At 44.2% G+C, this 24,819-nt stretch overlaps 1 protein-coding gene across 3 annotated transcripts in view; it reads right to left on the bottom strand.

Moving 5' to 3' along the window:
* The window catches only part of lrp8 (low density lipoprotein receptor-related protein 8, apolipoprotein e receptor), an 82,370-nt gene that overhangs the window by 33,452 nt on the left and 24,099 nt on the right, over nucleotides 1-24,819 (bottom strand). For all 3 annotated transcript variants that reach the window (XM_067990540.1, XM_067990539.1, XM_067990538.1), the window contains exon 3: nucleotides 6,029-6,151. In XM_067990540.1, the coding sequence (XP_067846641.1) occupies nucleotides 6,029-6,151 (123 nt within the window). The remainder of the gene's footprint in view (nucleotides 1-6,028; nucleotides 6,152-24,819) is intronic.

A 24,819-nucleotide genomic window follows, 5' to 3' on the forward strand; every position in this document is an offset into this window, starting at 1 on the left:
AGTTTGTGTAATGAATGCTCCAGTGAGGGAGCTCAAACTATTCCTGGAAGTAATTGTGCGACCAAGTGATTTAAATTGAAGGCCTCAAAAAGTTTGTTAAAAATAAAAAATTGCCTCTTAAACAGCTCATCGGATAATCTGGGCTACAAGTCAATTACTTGCAACAAAACAGTGCCTTTCCATTGGCTAACCAAAACGGGCTGGCGATGGGAATGGGGAAGAAGAATCTGGTACCGCTCCGACCTTGACTGGCAACAGAAGTCAGAGCATTTCATCTCCAAGTAAAGCAGATTCAAATGTTAAAAGTACATTCACATCGGAACAGCCTCAGCACTTTACATCTTAGACTTGTTTAGTTAAAGCTCCTACCACTGCTTTCACCTAATAGCACAGTTGCTAAATGCATTATTCAGTACAGTACGGAGCAGTAGAGACCAGGAATATCTCAGGTTTGATCCCCAGTTTGTGCTGAGTTAGCTGATCTCAAGCAGGACAGCAGTAGGCACTATAGTTAATCTGAGCGTCCCTGTCCTTGGTAATTGTAAACAATTTTACAACACCAAGTTATAGTCCAGCAATTTTATTTTAAATTCACAAGCTTTCGGAGATTTCCTCCTTCCTCAGGCAAATGTTTCAAGAGCTCCTTGAAGCCTACGCATTTATACATATAGAACAATACATGGTGTTTACAGACTGCCCCTGCAACTGCCCGTTGCCAAGGCAATCACCGTGTTCAGACAGAGAGGTGTCACCTGCAGAACCCCCGAATACACATTCAACAAAAAAACAAACAGGGAAAAAAAACAGAGAAAAAAAAAGAGAGAGGCAGAAACATCCGGAAGGCAGAGAGAGCCAGCAAATGACCCATTATATTAAAAACAGATAACATTTGTTCGCTGGTGGGGTAACGTGTAGCGTGACATGAACCCAAGATCCCGGTTGAGGCCGTCCTCATGGGTGCGGAACTTGGCTATCAATTTCTGCTCGACGATTTTGCGTTGTCGTGTGTCTCGAAGGCCGCCTTGGAGTACGCTTACCCGAAGGTCGGTGGATGAATGTCCATGACTGCTGAAGTGTTCCCCGACTGGGAGGGAACCCTCCTGTTTGGCGATTGTTGCGCAGTGTCCGTTCATCCGTTGTCGCAGCGTCTGCATGGTCTCGCCAATGTACCATGCTCTGGGGCATCCTTTCCTGCAACGTATGAGGTAGACAACGTTGGCCGAGTCACAGGAGTATGAACCATGCACCTGGTGGGTGGTGTCCTCTCGTGTGATGGTGGTATCTGTGTCGATGATCTGGCATGTCTTGCAGAGGTTACCGTGGCAGGGTTGTGTGGCGTCGTGGACGCTGTTCTCTTGAAAGCTAGGTAGTTTGCTGCGAACGATGGTCTGTTTGAGGTTGGGTGGCTGTTTAAAGGCGAGTAGTGGAGGTGTGGGGATGGCCATAGCGAGGTGTTTGTCCTCATTGATGACATGTTGAAGGCTGCGGAGAACATGGCGTAGTTTCTCCGCTCCGGGGAAGTACTGGACGACAAAGGGTACTCTGTTGGTTGCGTCCCGTGTTAGTCTCCTGAGGAGGTCTATGCGATTTTTTGCTGTGGCCCGTCGGAACTGTCGATCGATGAGTCGAGCGTCATATCCCGTTCTTACTAGGGCGTCTTTCAGCGTCTGTAGGTGTCCATCGCGTTCCTCCTCGTCTGAGCAGACCCTGTGTATTCGCAGGGCCTGTCCATAGGGGATGGCCTCTTTGACGTGGTTAGGGTGGAAGCTGGAAAAGTGGAGCATCGTGAGGTTGTCCGTGGGCTTGCGGTAGAGTGAGGTGCTGAGGTGCCCGTCTTTGATGGAGATTCGTGTGTCCAAGAAAGAAACTGATTCTGAGGAGTAGTCCATGGTGAGCTTGATGGTGGGATGGAACTTGTTGATGTTATCGTGTAGTCTCTTTAGTGATTCCTTGCCGTGGGTCCATAGAAAGAAAATGTCGTCGATGTATCTGGTGTATAGTGTTGGTTGGAGGTCTTGTGCAGTGAAGAAGTCCTGCTCGAACTTGTGCATGAAAATGTTGGCGTATTGGGGTGCGAATTTGGTCCCCATGGCTGTTCCGTGTGTTTGGGTAAAGAACTGGTTATCGAAGGTGAAGACATTGTGATCCAGGATGAAGCGGATGAGTTGTAGGATGGCTTCCGGAGATTGGCTGTTGTTGGTGTTGAGTATTGATGCTGTCGCAGCGATGCCGTCATCGTGGGGGATACTCCTCAGAATCAGTTTCTTTCTTGGACACACGAATCTCCATCAAAGACGGGCACCTCAGCACCTCACTCTACCGCAAGCCCACGGACAACCTCACGATGCTCCACTTTTCCAGCTTCCACCCTAACCACGTCAAAGAGGCCATCCCCTATGGACAGGCCCTGCGAATACACAGGGTCTGCTCAGACGAGGAGGAACGCGATGGACACCTACAGACGCTGAAAGACGCCCTAGTAAGAACGGGATATGACGCTCGACTCATCGATCGACAGTTCCGACGGGCCACAGCAAAAAATCGCATAGACCTCCTCAGGAGACTAACACGGGACGCAACCAACAGAGTACCCTTTGTCGTCCAGTACTTCCCCGGAGCGGAGAAACTACGCCATGTTCTCCGCAGCCTTCAACATGTCATCAATGAGGACAAACACCTCGCTATGGCCATCCCCACACCTCCACTACTCGCCTTTAAACAGCCACCCAACCTCAAACAGACCATCGTTCGCAGCAAACTACCTAGCTTTCAAGAGAACAGCGTCCACGACGCCACACAACCCTGCCACGGTAACCTCTGCAAGACATGCCAGATCATCGACACAGATACCACCATCACACGAGAGGACACCACCCACCAGGTGCATGGTTCATACTCCTGTGACTCGGCCAACGTTGTCTACCTCATACGTTGCAGGAAAGGATGCCCCAGAGCATGGTACATTGGCGAGACCATGCAGACGCTGCGACAACGGATGAACGGACACCGCGCAACAATTGCCAAACAGGAGGGTTCCCTCCCAGTCGGGGAACACTTCAGCAGTCATGGACATTCATCCACCGACCTTCGGGTAAGCGTACTCCAAGGCGGCCTTCGAGACACACGACAACGCAAAATCGTCGAGCAGAAATTGATAGCCAAGTTCCGCACCCATGAGGACGGCCTCAACCGGGATCTTGGGTTCATGTCACGCTACACGTTACCCCACCAGCGAACAAATGTTATCTGTTTTTAATATAATGGGTCATTTGCTGGCTCTCTCTGCCTTCCGGATGTTTCTGCCTCTCTCTGTTTTTTTTTCTCTGTTTTTTTTCCCCTGTTTGTTTTTTTGTTGAATGTGTATTCGGGGGTTCTGCAGGTGACACCTCTCTGTCTGAACACGGTGATTGCCTTGGCAACGGGCAGTTGCAGGGGCAGTCTGTAAACACCATGTATTGTTCTATATGTATAAATGCGTAGGCTTCAAGGAGCTCTTGAAACATTTGCCTGAGGAAGGAGGAAATCTCCGAAAGCTTGTGAATTTAAAATAAAATTGCTGGACTATAACTTGGTGTTGTAAAATTGTTTACAATTGTCAACCCCAGTCCATCACCGGCATCTCCACATCATGTCCTTGGTAGAGAGGGTAGGGAGAAGGAAGATAATCAGCCAGGTTACACCCCCCACCAAGATTCAATTGCCCCTCCTGGAAAGTGTATAGATAGTCAAGAACGGGATTAGACTCAGCTTTTATACTGAATAGCTGTCTAGGCTCAAACATGAAAAATGGCCACTTGGGTGAGGATACAGGAGAGCAGCTGGTGTCCATGGAAATGTGAGTCAGTGTCTTCAGGAGAGGAGAAAACTGGAAAAAGACTTTAAAAGCTCCAATAACCGAACTGAAGTTACAGAACATTTAACTGCAATGTACCCAGACAATGTTGAAAAAAAGCACATCAATCAATTCTTTTGCAAGCCTTCTGTGGGAAGTAATGTGCACACAAATCAAAAGTACATTTGCTTTATTATTTAAATCACAGAGGGTACAATACCATATCACAGTAGTTTTAATTACTTAGCAAAGAAAGGCTTACCATCCACCCAAGTATTCAATATATAAGCTTCTACAAATTTGTCACGTTTTTTTCTCCTGCAAATATTTCAGCATATCGTCTGCGAAAGATTGCACGCCATCAGTTCAAACGTTTGCTGGGGTAAATTGCTGAATGTTTTATTTTGCAGAAACAGCAGGCGATTGCTGAGATTGTCACAGGGTGCCAACATTCCACACTGTGATGGAGGCTCTGCCCTTCCCCGGCCCCGTCATGCGTTACAAATACTGCTGATTTGTTCACAGACAGGACTGCATCCACAGCTTGCAAATTGTGACAAAAAGCACATGTTACAGGAAAGCACATTACAGAGCATGAGCCTACGAGTTTAAAATTAACAAGCCTCAAGCAAGACTGGAGATCCAAACAAATTTGTTCCCCCTCCCCACGCACAGTAATGGCGACGTGGGGCAAATTCGTAGCCAAAGTAGTTATGGCTGAGGTAATTTACTGGACAAATAACTGGCTGGAAATGGGATTGAGATCAAATATTCCAAATCTTCCTGTACTGGGGGAGGGAGGTGAAATGACTGTGGAGGACAGCAGGTCAGGTTGAGAATGGATGAGTATTCTAGGGTTTTATTAGATAACCTTTTGGGACCGTGGAGTGTTTATGGAGAACTATCCGCCATGGAATTAAATAAAGGGACAGAGTATCTTGGTGGGATCAATGGCTTTTCCTCACTCAATGCTTTGGGTCCAGCTGATACCATGCTGTGAAAAGCATGGTCATTACACTGCAGTATTAGAGACATACTTGTATAAAGCTCTCTCCTCTTTAGTGGGAATAGGAAAGGAAGTCACCAAATTCCAGAACTGTGTAAGAGATTTTTGGCCCAAACTGTATTTTCTATTATTCCTGTTATGGGTCACTGAAAGGAAAATTGGTTATTTAAAATTAACAAGCTTGGGCTCCCCTTGATAGTTCAGTTAGGAAATGCACAGCCAGGCGTAGAATTGAATCATACGGACCAGGAAGGTCCCAGTTTCGATCCCTGGTCTGTACGGAGTTAGCTGATCCCATCCAAGGCAGCACTGTATAGCCAAACGTGGAGCCAGAGAGTAAAAGAAAAAAATGCAGCCAGAGTTTCCGCTCCTGATCACTGTCCACAAACCCCTGCTAGGAAATGCATGAGTGTGGACACTGGGTAAGGGCAGGAAAGGATTCAACTGTGATGCCCTCTGCAGTCAACATTCGCTGTCCCAGCTCACGTGAAGAATAGCCACTTGGATGCGGTATGTTGAACAGTGATGGTAGCATCCTAACATGAATCAGTACCTTCAGGAGATAAGCGGGAAATTGGGAATGGTGGAGGGAAGGAATTTTCAAATGGACCAGTAATTGTTTTGGGTATTTGGTTAATCTGTATAAACTCCTGATCTAATTGTTAAAAGGCAATATTTATATCAATGTAAATGGCTGTCCCTCTATAGACACTATTGCTGTAAATTATTCTTTGTTATTCTCCTGAATTTTACTCACTTTTATGCACGATGGATCAGAACTCTGAAATAAACACAAGGTCTGCCTTATTCAGGATTCCCCTCCAGTGACAACACCAATCGGGAGCACTACTCATGGGCCACTGCCCCCATTCGTAATATCATTGTATGGAATTTCAGGATGTCATGAGAGGGCGTTCTACACAAAATATCTCCTCACAGGCTACCTCTAATCAGCAGTTCTAAGGTGTAAAAGCAGGGGGTTACTGAGATTAATTGCTAAGTGAACAGATAACTAAAACATTTAGAATTATGCAGCAATTCAATAAAGTAAATGCCCCTTTAAACAGGTGCTCAGCCTCCACTAAACAGTGGTTCTAAGCTGGTCGTTTACTCCAGTGCTTTGATACAGGACCTTCCCAGTTTACCTCAGTGGCCATTCAGGATACTCTCTTTCAAACTAGGCGACTTACTGCACATTGCAGCTGATTCATCCGATCCATCCATACACTCCTCTTCTCCGTCACAGCGCCAGTTCTCCAAGATGCAGTAACCGTTGTCACAGGTAAATTCTGTTGCTGCACAGGTTTTCTTGGCTGTTTAATAAACAGAATTCACAACACTTAGCTCAAGGAAAAAAAATAAGAATTAGGCAGAAATCAAACTAAAGTTCAGACAGAGCAGCCTACCAGAGTTTAGCATGCACCTCAATCAGGTGGGGAGTTCAGTTAAATATTCACTTGAGGGAAAGGACACCATTTCCCACTGTTTGAGTATGCAGGTCATAGCTTCTAAAGGACTCCCGCATGAAATGGATGCTCTGGAAATCAGCTGCGGCACTAACTGATTTAAAGGGCACAAGCAGGAACATTGAATTTGTAATTATTGACCGTGTCTGCTATCTTTCTCATACTAGCACTTAGGCTCTGGACTTTGTGCCAATCATTCAGTTTTTTTTGCCCCAAGTACTATTACTACAGCAATGTTTCCCCGTTGGTATCCCCCTATCTGAGATGTTTGAAGAGGAGAACCTACAGAAGACCGCCAGGCAGGTCAGGCTGCACAAGAGGTGCTCTTTGCCCAGACCAACACACCTGTAAATGCAAACAGAATTGGCTAGACTTCACCTTGGTAGACAATTAGTGAATGTGGAGGTTTCTCTTTCCAAAATAGAAACAGCAGAACTGATGGCACCAATAAGATATGTGAATGTCTGACTAACCATAGTGTAGGTGCTTCCTACCTCAAACACAGTAAGTCATGCTTCCTGTGGCACTACATGGAAGGTGTGCCAGGGTGACCAACAGGCACTGTACACTGACTAGCTGCACCCACACTCACCAAGATGCCACCATATCTACAAGCCTTGACATACCTGCCTGGCAACAACCACTGGGGAACAGTGGTCACTGGGCTTGGATCATCAGAGAGCCAGATGCAGAGCTGTATCAAGGATCCCTACAGCTACCATGCAGTACAGGGCTGGCACATTCAGTGACAGTAATGGTCAGCTACAGCGTTGATGCTTGGCGCTACCTCCTGCAGGCGTGCTGCAATGCTGATGTATGGGGGTGGTGTCAGGAGTGGCGCAAGGGACCAACCTCTTCACAAATTTCTTATGGAGAAACCAGCACACTGCCATTTGAGTCTGCTTAAAACCCACCACTTGCCATATGAATCTAAACTGCCCCTATACTGGAAAAATCTAGGCTAGTGTGTTACAATAACCCAGAAATAATGATTTATATAAATTAACTGACATCATTATCTAGAATGGTAGAAGCAGGGAAGTGGAGTAGAGACTATAGGGATAACAATAGACAAAAATCACCAAATACTCCACAGAACATTGCTCTTATGTTGTTGGCCATTGTTTAGCACCAGTGTTAAAAACATTTGATCCACAATCATTCTCGTACCTCTAGCTGCCAACTACTACCGGTTACAATGGAAAGCAATATTAGCACAAAAATGAGTCAGTGGGAAGAAATCATCAGATTCCAACTGGTGTAAGTAAACAAGGTTTATAGCTACAGTTTTACAAACCAAATAGAGAGGTCTTAAAGATAAAAGCCGTAAAACTTCTATATGCATTTTAGTGCCATAAAATAATACCTACTGCACTAATCGTGACGTTATTACTGAGTTTTATAGTATTGACTTTGTGAGAGAGCATGTTCCACTGGATGCTTTTTCTACAAAGCATTTACTGTCAATAAGTAATGCATTGTTAATGTTCTCCCCTATACTTGGCTGGTTTATTTTGTGCTTCTATTCAATAGTTTTTTTTTAATTAATGTCTCTGTGCTGATTTGGATGATCTTAGCCAGGTCAGCAGTAAGGACAATTCACATCATCATCCTGGGCTAGGGAAGCAAATACATATCAAAGATATCAGCCATAGTTCCCAGTCCTCACTGGCATCCATTGTTGGGAAAGGTAGTTGTGAACGTCAAGTGAGGATTGGCTTCCCTGTAACCCCACCAAGAGTCAAAGTAGGTTGCAGACACGCAATTCATTAAGAATGGCCACTTGGTTCAATTATCAGAGTTTAGACAACGTCTATGGGACCTTAGCCAAGCATGAGTCAGCACCTGCAGTAGAATAGGGGTAAAATTGGGGCCAGTGGGAATATTATGAGAAAGGAGATAAGGAGCATTCTGTGGAAAGGCGCTTTATCCAGACAATTCAACATTCGTATCATCACAAGTGCACCATATCGTAAAGATACATATGTAGCCTTTGGGAAACCTGGTGAGGTCCTGGATTTAGGAGTATATGGTTAAGTACAGAAAGATATAATTGAATACTGTGATGGTCCCTGAACTGCTTAGTCATAGAATTCTCATGCAAAGGATGACAACTGGTCTAAGATATATAATGCAGCAACAGCAACAACATGCATCCTTATAGTACTTTTAACATATTAGAACAGCCAAAATGAGTCACAGGGACGACAAACGGACTTCAAGCTCCAACAACTTGCATTTATATACAGCCTTTAATGTAGAGATAAAAAAAATCCTAGGCACTTCAGAGGTGTAAGGAAAAAATGGACTCGAAGCCAAGAAGTAGATATTAAGGACGGGTGATATGGTTTTAAGAAGAGCCTTAAAAGGAAAAGAGAGAGGTGAGAGGTTTAGGCAGGGAAACAGTGAAGGAAGATGGGTCTGGGGAGGTGACCAAAGAGGTAGGTTTTGAGGAGGCTTCAGAAGGAAGGGAGAGAATATCAAGGCAGAGGAGTTTATTGAGAAAGTTCCAGAATGTGGGGCTGAGGCTGCTGATGGCTCTGCATCCAAAGCTGCAGCGGAACGAGCGGAGGATGAAAAGGAGGCCCGAGTCAAAAGAGTGGAGGATGCATACTGTGAGGTGGAGCTGGAGGAAGTTGCAGAGGCGAGGAGGGGCAAGGCCTTGGAGAGATTTGTACATAAAGACAAACATTTTTGATTTGCTGCATTGGGGGATGGTGAGCCTATAGAGATTGGTAAAGGGGGATAGAAAAGCAGGACGTAGTGTGGGACAGGATGCAGGCTGTAGGGTTAGACAGAGATTCCGATGTTACTTTCAATTTACTTTTAGGAAGGGAAGAGAAATTCTCTGCAGTCCTTTGTTCAGGAGATTAAATGGGTCGGGTAGTATCCATGGTACAGTATCCAACCCTATCTCTGTTGTTACTGACTACATTGATAACTCAGGCCTTAGGTGCACAAGTTTCTATTCCGATCAGTAATTATCTGCCTCTTTGTGTAAGACTGATAGAAGTGGGATCTCCTACTGCTATTATCTGCCTGATAGCTCTCTTTCAACAAGTAGGTCAGTAATTTATTTTTACCACGACGTACTGGGAATTATTCAGTTTCACTAGATTTAAACAGTGGGGTTAAGTAGCTACATGCATTGTGATTTTATTTTGGGGCTGATAAGTGGCAAGTAACATTCGTGCCAGACAAGTGCCAGGCAATGACCATCTCCAACATGACAGAGTCTAACCACCTCCCCTTGCATTCAACGGCATTACCATCGCCGAATCCCCCACCATCAACATCCTGGGGGTCACCGTTGACCAGAAACTTAACTGGACCAGTCATATAAATACTGGGGCTACAAGAGCAGGTCAGAGGCTGGGTATTCTGCAGCAAGTGACTCACCTCCTGACTCCCCAAAGCCTTTCCACCATCTACAAGGCACATATCAGGAGTGTGATGGAATACTCTCCACTTGCTTGGATGAGTGCAGCTCCAACAGCACTCAAGAAGCTCGACACCATCCAGGACAAAGCAGCCCGCTTGATTGGCACCCCATCCACCATCCTAAATAGTCACTCCCTTCACCACTAGCGCACTGTGGCTGCAATGTGTACCATCCACAGGATGCACTGCAACAACTCGCCAAGGCTTCTTCGACAGCACCTCCCAAACCCACGACCTCTACCACCTAGAAGGACAAGAGCAGCGGGCACATGGGAACACCACCACCTGCACATTCCCCTCCAAGCCACACACCATCCCAACTTGGAAATATATTGCTGTTCCTTCATCGTCACTGGGTCAAAATCCTGGAACTCCTTTCCTAACAGCACTGTGGGAGAACCGTCACCACACGGACTGCAGCGGTTCAAGAAGACAGCTCACTACCACCTTCTCAAGGGCAATTAGAGATGGGCAATAAATGCTGGCCTTGCCAGCGACGCCCACATCCCATGAATGAATAAAAAAAAACCTTCCCCACAATGCTGCGGTCAAGTAGAACTGCAGTTTCCTGTTGTCAATACAGGACAGAGTTGGAAACAGCACACTGACCTGTCCCCTGTAAGATCCATGTTGAAATCCAACCCAGACTGATGGGAGGGAAGTCCCCTCTGCCTGCAAGAAATCTATATCATATGAGTTTGGGGCAGTCTCAATTCAGTCCCTACTGGGCACAGGGCTATGCATTAAGCTACGTGCGATTTAACCCAAATTGGCAACCTCTGTCACAAAGGACAAAAGGTCAGCTTCTATCGAAAGTGTCATACTGGTGCAGCAGGAAGTTGAGGCTCAGATACACACTAGAGGGAGCTCTATTCTCCCAGGTTAAGTAAAGCTCTGGCTAGCGGCAGAGTGTAGAAACAGCTTTTCTCTGCAACTAATCCATGTGGTACCTATCCTGGGAGAATATTCTTCTGAAACTAGGTGCAAAAATTGAGAAATCTCCCATTCTCCAGTCTTGGTTTACACATTAGTGAAAATGTAGTACATTTTGTTCACACAGTATTTGTAGGCGTGTTCATCGATACACTGAGTCGAATTAATTAAGTTGCAAATTCTGTATTATAAAATAAGCATTCGCTCAAAAGTAAGGAACCTGATCTTTCCTATAGGCAGGTTGTTCAAGTGCCATTTGTGCTAGTAGGTTCTTGGCCTGCATTTTGTGCCAATTATCAGAAGCACTCAGCCACAAAACTATTCCTCCTCATTTCTTTCTCTTCTAATTTTCTTGTCTCCTCTCCTGATGGTATCAACTCAACCTGGGGTACAGTTCCATGGAGACCTCACCCTAGTGGCTGTTCTTCATGAGTGAGTGTCGGCAGGCTATTTGAATGTGGAAGGCATCACAGCTGAGCCTGATTTTGTGGTCAACTAACTTTCACACACAAGACACTTCCAGTAGGTGTCAATGAATAGGGATCGAGAGCAGGGGCCATAGCTGATTTTCATCCACCTCCTTCAAAGCTCATGGACACTGAAGCCAACTGTAGCACCCTCGCTAGGATCAGTGAGCTCAAGCAAAAGCCATGAATCGAGCTTGGGAACTTTCCTGCTCTGTACCACACCTCCCTGTGTATTTATTATGCACTGAGCCACCAGGGGGAATTCTACCTCCTCAGTTTCATTCACAGTCCAATAGTGCAGTCAGTCCCAATAACACACTCACCTCTGTCCTGTAAAAGAGTCAGGCAGATGCATTTTTTACATTTCAACGCTTAGGTTTTTTTCTGAGTAAATCCTTTCAAAATAAGGCATTAATGGCACGAGGAACAAACCACAATCCTTGGGCCATATCCTGCATTCGTCCTGTGCCTGTGTGGCTAACTGAGTGATGAAGTGATCCCAGTGTGTCACTCCTTTCATTCCATCATTTTTTCCTGCCCTAGAAAACAGTATCAGAATCTGTGCCCAAACTTATCCTTGCAAAGCAAGAAGGAAAATAAATGAAATATAAATCTGGGACAAATAGACTTTTTCTAGAGTTTGCAGCAATTGTCAGCAACAAAAAGTGTCCCTTGTCCAATTGCAGCTTGTTCTTTTGGTACACCAATTCTCACATCACAGCATCCAACTGTATTTTGAAAGTTTTTGGGGTAGATTTCCCTGAACCTGTCCCATCCCTGCCATAACCCCAGCCCAGTATCCTGGATCAGGGGTGATTACGTGCTCATGATGGGTTCCTGGAGGGATCACTGCCAGGAGGCGGGGGCTCACCTGGGACCCCAAGGAAGTTCCAGGTAGTGCATCAAAAGAGGCCCAAACACACCCAAAAGGGGTCACAGGGCCCCAAAGACTTGGCTGAGTCATCCACTAAAGGCCTTCGGCAGGTGAGGCATCGTGGAGAACGGGAGGGAGGTGAAGCCACCATGAGGCCCTCCCTCGCAATTTGGAGCATTTGACACCATTTCCAGCATTACCCCGAGCCTGCCGCCATGGTTCACCTGCGAGTCCTAGGGAGCGGTGGGAAGAAGGGCAGATGGGAGGGGAATGGACCAGGGCCTGAGCTCCACCCCCTTTGCTCTACCAGCATTTGAATGCAGCAGGCAGGGAAGGAGCAGACAGTGGTGGTTCCGGCAGGAATTGGGGGGGGGGGGTGGTGGGGAAGAGGGCAATTCAGGTTGGGACGGTGAGGCGGCAGTCGACCAATTTCACCCACATCCTTCGGGCAGGATAGTGAAGGAAAATTCACACCTTAGCCTCCACTACATTACACTACACTACACTAGCAGAGTATTCCAAACATTTACCACTGAGAAATAAACTCCTTCCTGATATCAGTTTTAAGTTTACCTTTCACTAATTTCCATTTAAGGTTCTCCGATTGGATCTGACTGTCCACACGCCAGAGGGCACTCAGACCTATAGGTATGTCAGAATCTATTTTTAACAAAAAAGGTGGCCAATATAACAACAGTTCACTGTTCTCCGACTGAAACACAAGCAGTTTGCACTTCAGCTGTTTTTAAATGAAGTGCTCCCATATTTGAATAAATTCAACACATTTGACTAATGGGCCTAGTGTTAATGTTACATAAAATATTAGAGACAACAAATGAATATAACATTGAAACTCTGATGTGTCATGCATCCTCTAAGGATTAAGACGTGCTGCTGAGTATAAGCAATAACATTAACTGCTAAATGTGCTACCATTTTGGGGGCTAAACACAGGAATTCTGTTTCCCCTTCCCCAGTTTTCTCCCCTTCTCTACTGAATGCCCCCAGTTCACACTTGGGTACAGTTCACAGATATCTGCTGTACCTCACCAAGGTGGACATTCTTCATGTTTGAGTCAAGAGAGTAGGAGCGTTGACAGGCTATTTCACCGTGTGGTGCAGAACAGCTGACATTCAGACATTTGCATTTTCTAACAGAGGAGTCACTGGTCAGGAGCGATAAACCTTGACTGCTCTCCACTGCTCCACAGTACAGAGATGTTAAATGTAGCCCTATCAACTGACTCAGCACAAACCAAGGACTGAACCTGTGACCCCCTCCTCGATCTGTTTGGCTCAGTATCACACCATGAGGCACATTTACCCACTGAACCATCAAGGAAATTCTTTAAGAGCAGAAATTGAGAATGATGCTAATACACAGTAATATGCTCAACACCAATTAATCTTACGAATTTAAAGCTACACCTGTTTCCATGCACTGTAACCAACAGGAGAAATACACGGATCTTGGAGCTAAACCACCAAAACAGTATCTTGAATACCACTGCAAAAGAAATTGTTCTCAGGAAGATGAATGGTCTTTACTAGTTATTATGGTGCAAAAAAGAATTATAACCTCATCCAAGAAAGTCACAAATTTGATCCCCGTTCTGTGCTCAGTTCGCTGATAGTGAGCTGGGACAGTGCAAACAGTGCTGTAGTTGGCCCTTGGGTGGGGGAGGAGAGGGGAAAGAGAGAGAAAGTGTCCACTAGGATTCCTGCTATACAAATTAAACTATGCATGATAAAAATGGCCATTTGGGCAAGGTACCTGAAGAGTCACCATATCAAATAGGAGTCAGTGCCTTCAGAAAATAAACAGGATTTTTATAAAGCTCGTCATGAATTCAGCACTACCTGCCAAAGAGAAACAGCAGCCATTTCCCTTGAAGTAAAACACAAGCTAGTCTTTGACATGCTTTCCCTCATTTTAAACTTTCAACAACTGTGGACTAATTGTGTCAAATAACAGTTAAGTCGAAGGCTGGCAAGCTTGGATTACAGCTGCACAAATCCCACTCTGGAAGCCAGGCAAGGTCGTGTCAGACCACGCTGAAATGATCTGTTGTAAGGTCAGATTCAAAAGATGTTTCTTAGATACCTGCTATTGTATAACTCTGTTTGGAGAGCTAGTACAGAACCCAGCTACATAGAGGCTTTCCAATCACTTCCATGTTACCAGGGCAACTGGGACATCATCAGAATCCACACCAACTAATGCCAAACCTAATACAGCAAGTATGGGGCAGAATAAAAATCATCTGGATCCCAGGCTGGAAATCAGTTAGAAATTAACACACTTTTTTTTAGGAAAAGGGGTAACGGCAATAATCCTATTTGAGTGATCACAATTCCACTTACCCACCATATCCCTCAATCCATTCTCAGAAATACATCCAATTGTCTCTCAAGCCCATTTATATTGTCTGTTTCAACAACCTTCTCTGGTAACTGATTCCACAATTCTAATATCCTTTGTGTAAAAATATTCTGTCTGACTTTCCTTCTTACTACTAACTACTTCATTTTTAAAAATTGCATTCCCTGCTATATGCTCCATCAATAATTTCCCTGGATCAGTTTTATCAATTCCCTTCATAATCCTGAAAACTTCACATCACCTTGAAGTCTCTTTTCCAAAATAAAATGAAACAAAGCTTCCTTAAGTTTTCTCCATAATATAAAATTCCTGATACTTGGAATCACTTTCATTGCTTTGTATCCTCTCAAGGGTAAAAATATCGTTCAAATCAATTGCTTCTTTTGGAATTCAACAAAATAGCCATTTTCAAACTACGAGAAAAATTATTTCAGACATTTCTCACCCCGAAGCCATCCATTATAGTTTAATGCATTTAAGACTCCCTCCAATAATCACATCCCATCAGATCAGCCATTCTAAAAGTTCCTTATCTCTTATTTTAATGCAATGCTCTTAAACCAATTAATAGATATACCAAGCAATTATCCCTCAGATTAATATTCTACTGATTTAAAAGATTAAATCTTTTGATAACTCATAGGCCAGTTACACAGCACAGTGCATTTATAGGGAGAGAGGATTAGGTTGGAGAAGGTTGCAGAGGTAGGACGGTAAGAAGTAATGGAGGGGATGAGGATTGTAGATTTAATGCATTGGGGGAACAGGGTGTAGGTGTGAGAGGACAGGAGTGATATACAAGTGGGACAGGATACATGCAGCTGCATTTTGGACAAACTGAAATTTATGAAGGGTGGATGACAGAAGGCCAGTACCAAGAGCAGTGGAATAATCAAGTCTAGAGATGACAAAAGCATGGCTAAGGGTTTCAGTAGCAGAGGGGCTGAGGAAGGAAATGTTAGAGGTGGAGAAATGTAGCCTTGGTGATGGAGAGAAAATGCAGTTTGAAACACAGCTCATAATCATAATCAATCAGGACAAGTTGCAGTAACTTTTGTTGAATCTGAATAAGAGGCTGCAGAGGGGGATAGAGGGAGCAGAGTTTGTGGCGAGTACCAAAAACCATGGCTTTATTCTTCCCATTGTTAAGCTGAAGGAAGTTGTATCCCTTCCAAGATTTGATGAACAGGCAGACTGATACGTTTTTACTATGTTAAAGGGGCTATATAAATTCAAGTTGTTGATAATAGAACCAAAGTCAACTGGTGGAGAGGCAAAGCTGGGTATCATCAGTACACGTGTGAAAGCTGCCCTAGTGTCCGCAGATGATGCCATTAAGGGGCAGCATGTAGATGAGGGGAAGAAGGGTGCCGAGGATAGATCCTTGGGATTGGGGGGAGCGGGGCAAGTGATAGTGCAGGGGAGGGAAGCAAAGCTAGCGATGAACTGGCTGCTTTTGGGTGGAACCACAAAAGAACAGTCCCATGAAGCTGTGCAATGAGGAGCGGCGGTGGAGGAGGACAGTATAATGAACTTTGTCAGGTGCTGTGGAAAGATCGAGGATAAGGAGAGATTGCGCACCACGGTCATGGTCAAGAGGATGCCATTCATGATTTTGTTCAGGGTGCTCTGATCTGCGAGAAGGATGAAAGGCTGATGGGAGAGATTTGAACAGGGAATTTCTAGAGAGATGGGCATGGAGTTGGAAGGTGACAGCATGCTCTTTGACCTCAGAAAGGAAAGGGAGATTAAAGATGGGGGACAATTAGAGAGGACAGATGGGTTGAGAATGGAGTAATGACAGCAATTTTGATGGGGACAGGGATGCTTCCTATAGAAAGACACCACTAACAATGTCATGATAATGGGAGCCAGGAGTGGAGGTTGAGTGGTCAGGAGTTGGGTGGGGAAAGGATCTAGGGAGCAGGAGATGGAACTCATAGAAAATCTTAGTTTGGAGAGGGTGAGGGGAGAAAGGGGAGAAACGTTTGAGACGGGGGTGGACCATCAGGATGGAGGGGAAGATAAAGCGAGGTAGCAACAAAGGTGGTTGCATGAATAGTTTCGATCTTAAACATTTTGTATTGGAGGCAAGGCTGGAAAGGGCAAGAGAAGGGGATTTGTGGAAGCAGTTAGCTGTGGAGAAGAGGAGCCTATGGTTGTCCTTGTCCTCCAGAATAGAAGCTTTGGCAGAGGAAAGTGAGACATGCCAAAATTTGACATGTCAAGCTAGCTTTGGTGATTGATGATTAACCCGGTAGTGCACCAGCTACATTCAAGTTTGTGCCCTTCTGATTTAATAAAACATAACTGGGATGTGTTTTGGGGAAAGCAACAGGAGTGGGAGAGTGATTGCATTTCTGAGAGCAAGGTCAAAGACGCAGACTAGAAAACCGTTTAGTAGGCGCACACCAGCAGAAGTTACGTAGAATTACGTGGAATCTACAGCATATTATCAGGCCAATCAGCCTAAGTGGTCTATGCCGGTGTTTGTACATCCCGCAAGCCTCCTCCCACTCTAATTACCTCTGCCCATCTAGCCCCCATATCCCACTATTCCCTTCTCCCTCATGTATGCATCAAGCCTCCCCTTAAATGCATCAATGCTATCTGCTTCACCCACTCCAAATGGCAGCGAGTTCCACCTTCTGTGTTCTGCCAGGTGAAGAGCCAAAGGAGAGGGAGTTGGAAAAGTTGTGAGGGAGGTAGTGGGAAGTTTCTTCCATGGGTGAATGGTGGGATAATGGGATGGGGGAGTGGAGGGAAATATTAGTGGTAAGGGAGATGAGGAAGTGATCCGAGATGACCTTATCGTTATCAGAATGTCACAGGTCTCAAGAGACGGCAAGTCAAAAGGGTGGGTCATGGATAGGACAATTTATGTGAAGGGTGAGATTAAGTGAAGATGAGAGCAGAGAAGTTAAAGAAGGGGGCTAAGGGAGCTTAGATGCAGGTTGAAGCCACCGAGGATAAAGAATTGTTCAATACAAAAACTAAGGGAGCATATTTCAATGAAAAAGTCAGCATGGACTTTGGAGTGTGGTAAACAAGAAGGATTATGAATGAGAGGTGGGAGGGACAGAACGGGAGGTGCCAGTGGAGCAGGGGATAAAAGGCCAAGGTGTGACTTGGTGATTAGGGTTACGTGGCCATATTGGTGACTTGGGTGGGGTAAATTATGTAAATTTTAATTGGGGTGGGGGGGGGGGGGGGGGGGGGGAGTGGAGGGGTGGAGGGGAAGAGGGGAAGAATCAACATTATGAGCCATGTCTCAGATAATGCCGGGTATCCATAGATACATCCACCATGAGGTCATGGATAGCAGCAGCCTTATTCTCAAGAGAACGAACATTCTGAAGGGGATGCGGAGAGGGGCAATGATAAAAGTAGCTAAGGTAGTGTCACGGGAGGAGATACATGAAGGGGTGATTGAGATGGGAAAGATGTTAGAGAAATTAACCCTGGGGAGCAGGAATGGTGAGGTGGTCATCAGGAGTGAAGGAAAAGGCAGTTCAGGTGCTAGGATGGGCATGGCAGAAGATGCCAAGGAAGGCCGTAGGCTCGTTTAGCAGGGACTTCAGTTTAGAAAGGCTAGCAAGAGAATGTAGGCTAAAGAATAGTGACAACTGAGTGGAGCAGTCAAGGAAGCATGGTGTTGTGGGTAAGGGAGGATAAAGAGGGCAAATGGAAAGTAGAGAAGGAACAAGACTAGGGAGATAGGGGATTCTGCTGCAAAGTAGCAGCCAAAATGCACATGCAAGAGGACATGGAAGAAATCTACACAAACACTGAAGACAGGTTTACTAGTTGATTTAGAAGACTTTTTTTTCCCCTTTGTACTTTTCTCCTCTCCTGCAGATGCTGACTCATGAGGAAGTACAGTTGCTGCTAAAAATCTGCTCCCCTCTGGTACCTCACCTGATGAATTAAGACAGGGAGTGCTCTGTAGGTTTGACTGGGAGGAGTCCCAACATGGGCGAGTTCAATCCTGTACATAATCCATAACAATCGCTAATAACCACACATTCACATATTACAGCAGGGATGACTGTATAGTGGTCAAGTGTAGTAACCATGGCGGCTTTACAGGTTCCCTACCAACCCACTCATACTCCTGATCTATAGCCACCACCCAATCCAGCCACCTGATTACTGTTCCGCTCCTGACTCACTGCAATTTCAGTTCCCATTCTTTCATTTTTTACCCTTCCTCTGCTGCACTTTTTGTCCTCGATGACATATTGGCCAGCACCACGGCTGTCACTATGTCAAAGATGGCATTGGTTCTGTCGCAAATGGCAATGGTTCCAATTGAGAAGCGAGTAAGGCCTCTTAACAAAACAACTTTAATTTTCATGATCAGTCAGAGTTGCAGTTTTCGATCTTAAAGATGTTTGCACAATTTTATTTTTCATGCTGGGATCTGCTTTACAATTGGAGTGACGGAAAACGGTCACCTCCACAGGAACAGATTAAATATAACTATACTTTTCTTAGCCAAATGCTTTATTACAATTCCACCTGAAAAGCCAAGTTTCAATAGTGCGTCTTATTGCCACTTCTATTATATAATAACACATTGCAGTCTACATTATTATGCTCCTGTTGAGATTAAATAGCAGATATCCAACTCGCTCATTACTTTAGATGAGATCTGCTAGTTTGACTTTAAAAATATACTGCCATTTACCACATAATTATCTTTTTTCAGGAGGAAAACTACCAAAAGTCAACACATAATTGAATTTGAACATAGTCTATAGAGGGAAAGAGAAGGCATTCTGCTGTAAGCAAAAAGTTGGCACAGACACGAGGTCAGTGATCAATTTGTGACCCTAACAAAAAATGTAAATAATTTATCTAAAGGAGATAATAATAAATTGAGCTCTTTATCAATGTTACATGGGGTGGACAGAGCAGATGCACCAATGACGTATTGTACTCAAGTACATTCTGTCCAGTTGCTGAAATGCATTTGAGTGATTCCAGGGTCAGCTAGTGCCAGCAACACTCTAGCTCCCCTCTTCTGCCTTAACTTTAAATATGTTCAAACAGGAATTGTTCAAAAGGAGGCGTGGTTTAAAAATCACACCACTTTCTTGTGGGATGGGTGCTTACCAATCTTAGTTCCAGCCAACCAACACAAAACAGAAGTGGAAGAATAAAAAAAGGAAGATTTTCAATTCATAAAGCTTCTCTGAGCACCAGCCGGAACACTGAGAAAGAAATCTACAACATTCAAACATATTTTGCCACTGGGCAGTACTTTGCAACCTGGGATTTCTGGTTACTATAGAAACATAAGAGGCCAGAAATCGCTCCAGAAATAACAGAGGAGCTCAACTGCGCTCTCAGTTTTTAGTGGTGAATTGATGGAGCAAGTTCACGCATTTGCACACGAGCAGCAAAACGCGGAAATCGTAAACTTGCTCCTAGTGGTTCACCGGTGATATGACAGCTTCGAATTAAAGGGACATCGCACACTGGAATCAGAAATCATTGCAAAAGCGGCAACTTGCTTATCTGTCCAGCTGGAAAGTAACTAATTATGCCACCAAACAGGTATGCTTAAAAATACAGGTCTAAACTAAGTTTTAAAAGCGCGGTTAGTCTTAATGACTGCCAAACAACTAAAAATTAACTTTTAAAAATTTGGAGTCTCATATTATTCCTTATTTTAATAGTTTTTGATCATTAAAAAAATGTTAAATTACAATTTTTTTTTCCTTTTCCCTTCTGGCTCTAATTTAATTCAATTATTTCTTTGGCTTTTTACATTAAAAAATTATTTTTTTTAAATTTACATTGACATTCAGAATACTAACTTTAAATGAATGAAGTCTGCTTGCCTATTTGAGCAATGCAGCTTGAATCTGTGGGCGTGACTTCTCTTCCTGACAGATTTTGTGGGTGTGTCTTCTCCTCACAGACGTTTCCAGCTGCACGGCAAATCGCTGCTCAGAGGCTGGTCGTGCACATTTTGTTTAAAGTTCAAATTCAAGTAATTGGACGCCACAGAGCCCACAATAAGTATTTTCATTAATTAAATTTGCAGGATCTGCGGTGAGCGTTGCCGCTCTGCGTGATTTCTGGCCCCATAGTCTGATGTGCATCTGACTGTCTTGTAATCTCCTGTAAACTGCATTTTACAAGTGTATCCATATTGCCAGCAATGTATCATACCAACAGTTAAACAAATTCACTGCATAAACAACCCCTCAAGGCTGACATAGGTTTACTTCTTTCATAGAACATACTGCACACTTGTCCTTCACAGTAAAACCTTTGTAATTCACCAACCAGCATCATGTCACACAAGGTCTCACCTTGAGATAAAGCACAACTTTCAACTTGTTGTAGTGGTGCGGGAGAGGAATATAATCTAGGATCTGTCGATTTCCTACTGAGAAATGCTTATTTTGTGGTTTTCCCCCCCACCCTCCCGAACAAATGTCTCCTTCTTCTCTTGAAGAGATTGACTCTCTGCAATACCTTGCTATAGTGACCATCATTTGTGTGATGTGGAGATGCCAGTGATGGACTGGGGTGGACAAATGTAAAGAATCTTCGACTGTTGGATACACAGCCGACCTGATTCTGTCCTTACCCAACATACACCATACACATACCCGCACGCACTTCCAGCACACGCAAACTTCCAACACACACACACACACACACACACAGCCCAGTCTGCTGAATAGCAACCAGGAACTGCAATTCTGCTGATTTTGCCTCCCTAACCCAGGGCAACAATGCCAATTGTAGCACCGTTCCACAACATTCACCTGAGGAAGGAGGAAGCCTCCGAAAGCTTGTGAATTTCAAATAAAATTGCTGGACTATAACTTGGTGTTGTAAAATTGTTTACAATTGTAGCACCCACACCACCGTCAGCTTTAAACAGCTGAGCTAACAGGGGAATAATTCTTCGTCTTTATTAACAGACAACACATTAGACATTGATGTTCAACCAAGGAAGCACTTCAGATTTTAGTCCTACCTGGGTATAATAAACTGAATCAAGATAACTTTATATATGATATTTAAAGTATTTAAAATAGACAGAAATTCAGACAGCTTTCATTAATTATCCATAATGCAACCTTTCTCAGCCCATTCACTTTTAACCTCTAGACTGCCAGTAGGTTCAGGGAAATTTCTGTCCCCTGGACCAGTCAGTTTTCAGGCCATGCAATGGAAAAAATATACTAATACTCCAGTCATAAAAAAAAACTCAAAATATCGTGAGTAGCTTCATTAATGAACACATCAAAAACCAGAGGTTTATGCAAAATAAACTGCCAAAGGTCATTACATAGCTCACAAGTGGCAGTTACTGGTGATGGCACAAGTAAACAAAGATATCCCAAGTAAACTCAAGGACTTCAATATAAATGAGATGGAAGTTCTGGAAAGGCTACAAAGGGCTCAAAACAAATATATCCTCAGGAATAGATACTATTTATCCCAGATTGCTGAAAGAGACTGGGAGGAGACTTATGTAGCACCGATGCTCATTATGAGGGAGTCAATGAACACTGGAGAGGTACGAGTAGATTGAAAACAGGCTAATGTGGTACTGATATTCAAAAAGGGGGACAAAATAGACAAAGACCCATTAGTCTTACTTCAAATTGGTGTAAAATAACGGAATCAATTACCCTGAGTAAACGTAAGGATCGTCTGTACAATAACAATCCAGAAAATAACAGTCAAAATGGTTTGAGGGGAAGATCCTGCCTGAACAATCTCCTCGACTTCCTTGAAGAGGTGACAACCCAAGTGCTCAGGAGGAAACCCTATGATACGTGTATCTCGACTTTCAAAAGGCTTTCAATAAAATTCCACATGAAAGGCTGTTAATTAAACTCAAAGTAGTAGGGATTCAGGGCAAATCTTGGGGTTGGACAAGAAACTGATTGAAAGATAGAAAACAACGAGCACTCTTTAGGGGAGTTATGAGAGGGTGGGGGGAGGGAGAGAATAAATGAGGTGCCTCAGGGCTCAGTGCTGGGACCATTATTATTTATAATTTATATTAATGAACTGGATTAACAAACCTAACGCAAAATGGTCAAATTTTCAGATAACATCAAACTGGACGTGGTAGTGGAATTGGAGAAGACAGCTCAGAAATTACAACATGAGTTGGACAAGATGTGTAAGTAGGCAGAACAATGGCAGATGAAATGCAATGCAGACAAATGTAAAGTGCTACATATAGAAAAGAAAAATAGATGAGATATACTCCATGAAATGTGTTTAAGCATGTCCAGCCAATGCAGCAATCAACAAAACCAAAAGAATGTTGAACTACAGAGATAAAATATTAGAATACTAGTTAGAAAAGGAAGCAATAAAACTTTATAGTGCTATAGTCAGACTGCACCTTAAATACTGCATCCAGTTCTTGTCACAAGAAACAGAGGAGGCATTCATGTACTGGAAGTAGTGCAGAGAAAAGCCATGAGACAGATCTCTTTAGGCCCCTGATGTTTACTGGGGGGGGTCGGGAGTGCACAGGGAGGCTGCGAGGGGAGGCCGAAAACAGCTGAAGAACCCACAGAGGTCCTGCTGAACTTAACGGCAGGACCTCATTATAATTTTTTGGACCAAATTGTTAGCCTGTGGCCGTGTGCGCGGCGAGTTAGGGTCGCGATTCACCCGCGCCCTCGCCTGTCATGCTGGGGGGAGGGTTTAATATCGAGGCCCTAGTGTCAGCGGAAAAACTGCAAGGAAAACTAGAGAAACTTGGATTTTTCAGCATAGAAAAGAGGCATCTGCGAGGTGATTTTTTGGAGATATATCAGATTGATAAGGAGATAGGAAAAGTTAACCTGGAATATTAATTTAAAGTAAATAGCAGGTGTAAATAAACGGGTTAAGCCAGTAAAAAGGTAACTTTAGGATCAAAATGTGGAATAAACTCCAAGTTAGAGTAGTTGAGGCGAAAACCCTTGAATCATTTAATAAACAACTGAATGCTGTAATGGACTGCTGTTTGGAAGAGGAAGATGAAGAGAAACGGGGGTAGAAATTCATCCGGGCCCATTTTTGCCCCAACTGAGAGGCCCGAGGCCCAATTAACATTTTCTGCATGAGCTGCTGGTGTTTGTTGCGGCTCCACAAGCTGCATGAATATCAAGCCACTTGCCTCGCCAGCAGCAGCCCGAAGATAAGTCCCGATTCTGATGATGGTGGAATTGGGGGAACACACCTGCTCCTCCTGGCTCCGCAGGAATTTTTAAAAAAATTGTTGAAACCCTAACCTTTAGTTAGGTTTAACTTAAGCTTAACAGAGCTGTGCGGGGCAGGCAACGCTATTGAATATGTGAGGCAACATAAAACAGGATTTAGGCCCCTTATTTACAGGTGTCAGCTGTGGCTCAGTGGTTAGCACTCTTGCCTCTGAGTCAGAAGGTTGTGGGTTCAAGTTCCAGTCCAGGTACTTGAGCACAAAATCCAGGCTGATACTTCAGTGCAGTATTGAGGGATTAAAACTGAGGCCCCGTCTGCCCTCTCAAATGGACGTAAAAGATCCCATGGCACTATTTTGAAGAAGAGCTGGGGAATTCTTCTGGCCAACATTTATCCCTCAATCAACACCGCTAAAACAAATTATCTGGTCATTATCACATTGTTGTTTGTGGAACCTTTGTTTGTGCAAATTGGCTGCCACATTTCTTACATTACAACAGTGACTACACTGCAAAAAAGTACTTAATTGGCTGTAAAGTGCTTTGGGACATCCTGAGGTTGTGAAAGGTGCTAGTCTTTCTTTTACATATTTAAAGATACACAAAGCCAACACACCCAGACGTCCTATCGTATCAGGCAACGGAACCCTGTGTGAGAACCTCTCTGGATACATCGAGGGCATCCTGAAACCCATCGTACAGGGAACCCCCAGCTTCTGTCGCGACACTACAGACTTCCTACAAAAACTCAGTACCCACGGACCAGTTGAACCAGGAACACTTCTCACCACGATGGACGTCTCGGCACTCTACACCAGTATCCCCCACGATGACGGCATCGCTGCGACAGTATCAATACTCAACACCAACAACAGCCAATCTCCAGACGCCATCCTACAACTCATCCGCTTCATCCTGGATCACAATGTCTTCACCTTCGATAACCAGTTCTTTACCCAAACACACGGAACAGCCATGGGGGACCAAATTCGCACCCCAATACGCCAACATTTTCATGCACAAGTTCGAGCACGACTTCTTCACTGCACAGGACCTCCAACCAACGCTATACACCAGATACATCGACGACATTTTCTTTCTATGGACCCACGGCGAAGAATCACTAAAGAGACTACACGATAACATCAACAAGTTCCATCCCACCATCAAGCTCACCATGGACTACTCCTCAGAATCAGTTTCTTTCTTGGACACAC

This window comes from Heptranchias perlo, chromosome 9 (assembly GCF_035084215.1).
Source record: "Heptranchias perlo isolate sHepPer1 chromosome 9, sHepPer1.hap1, whole genome shotgun sequence".
In the NCBI taxonomy this organism is placed as follows: Eukaryota; Metazoa; Chordata; class Chondrichthyes; order Hexanchiformes; family Hexanchidae; genus Heptranchias; species Heptranchias perlo.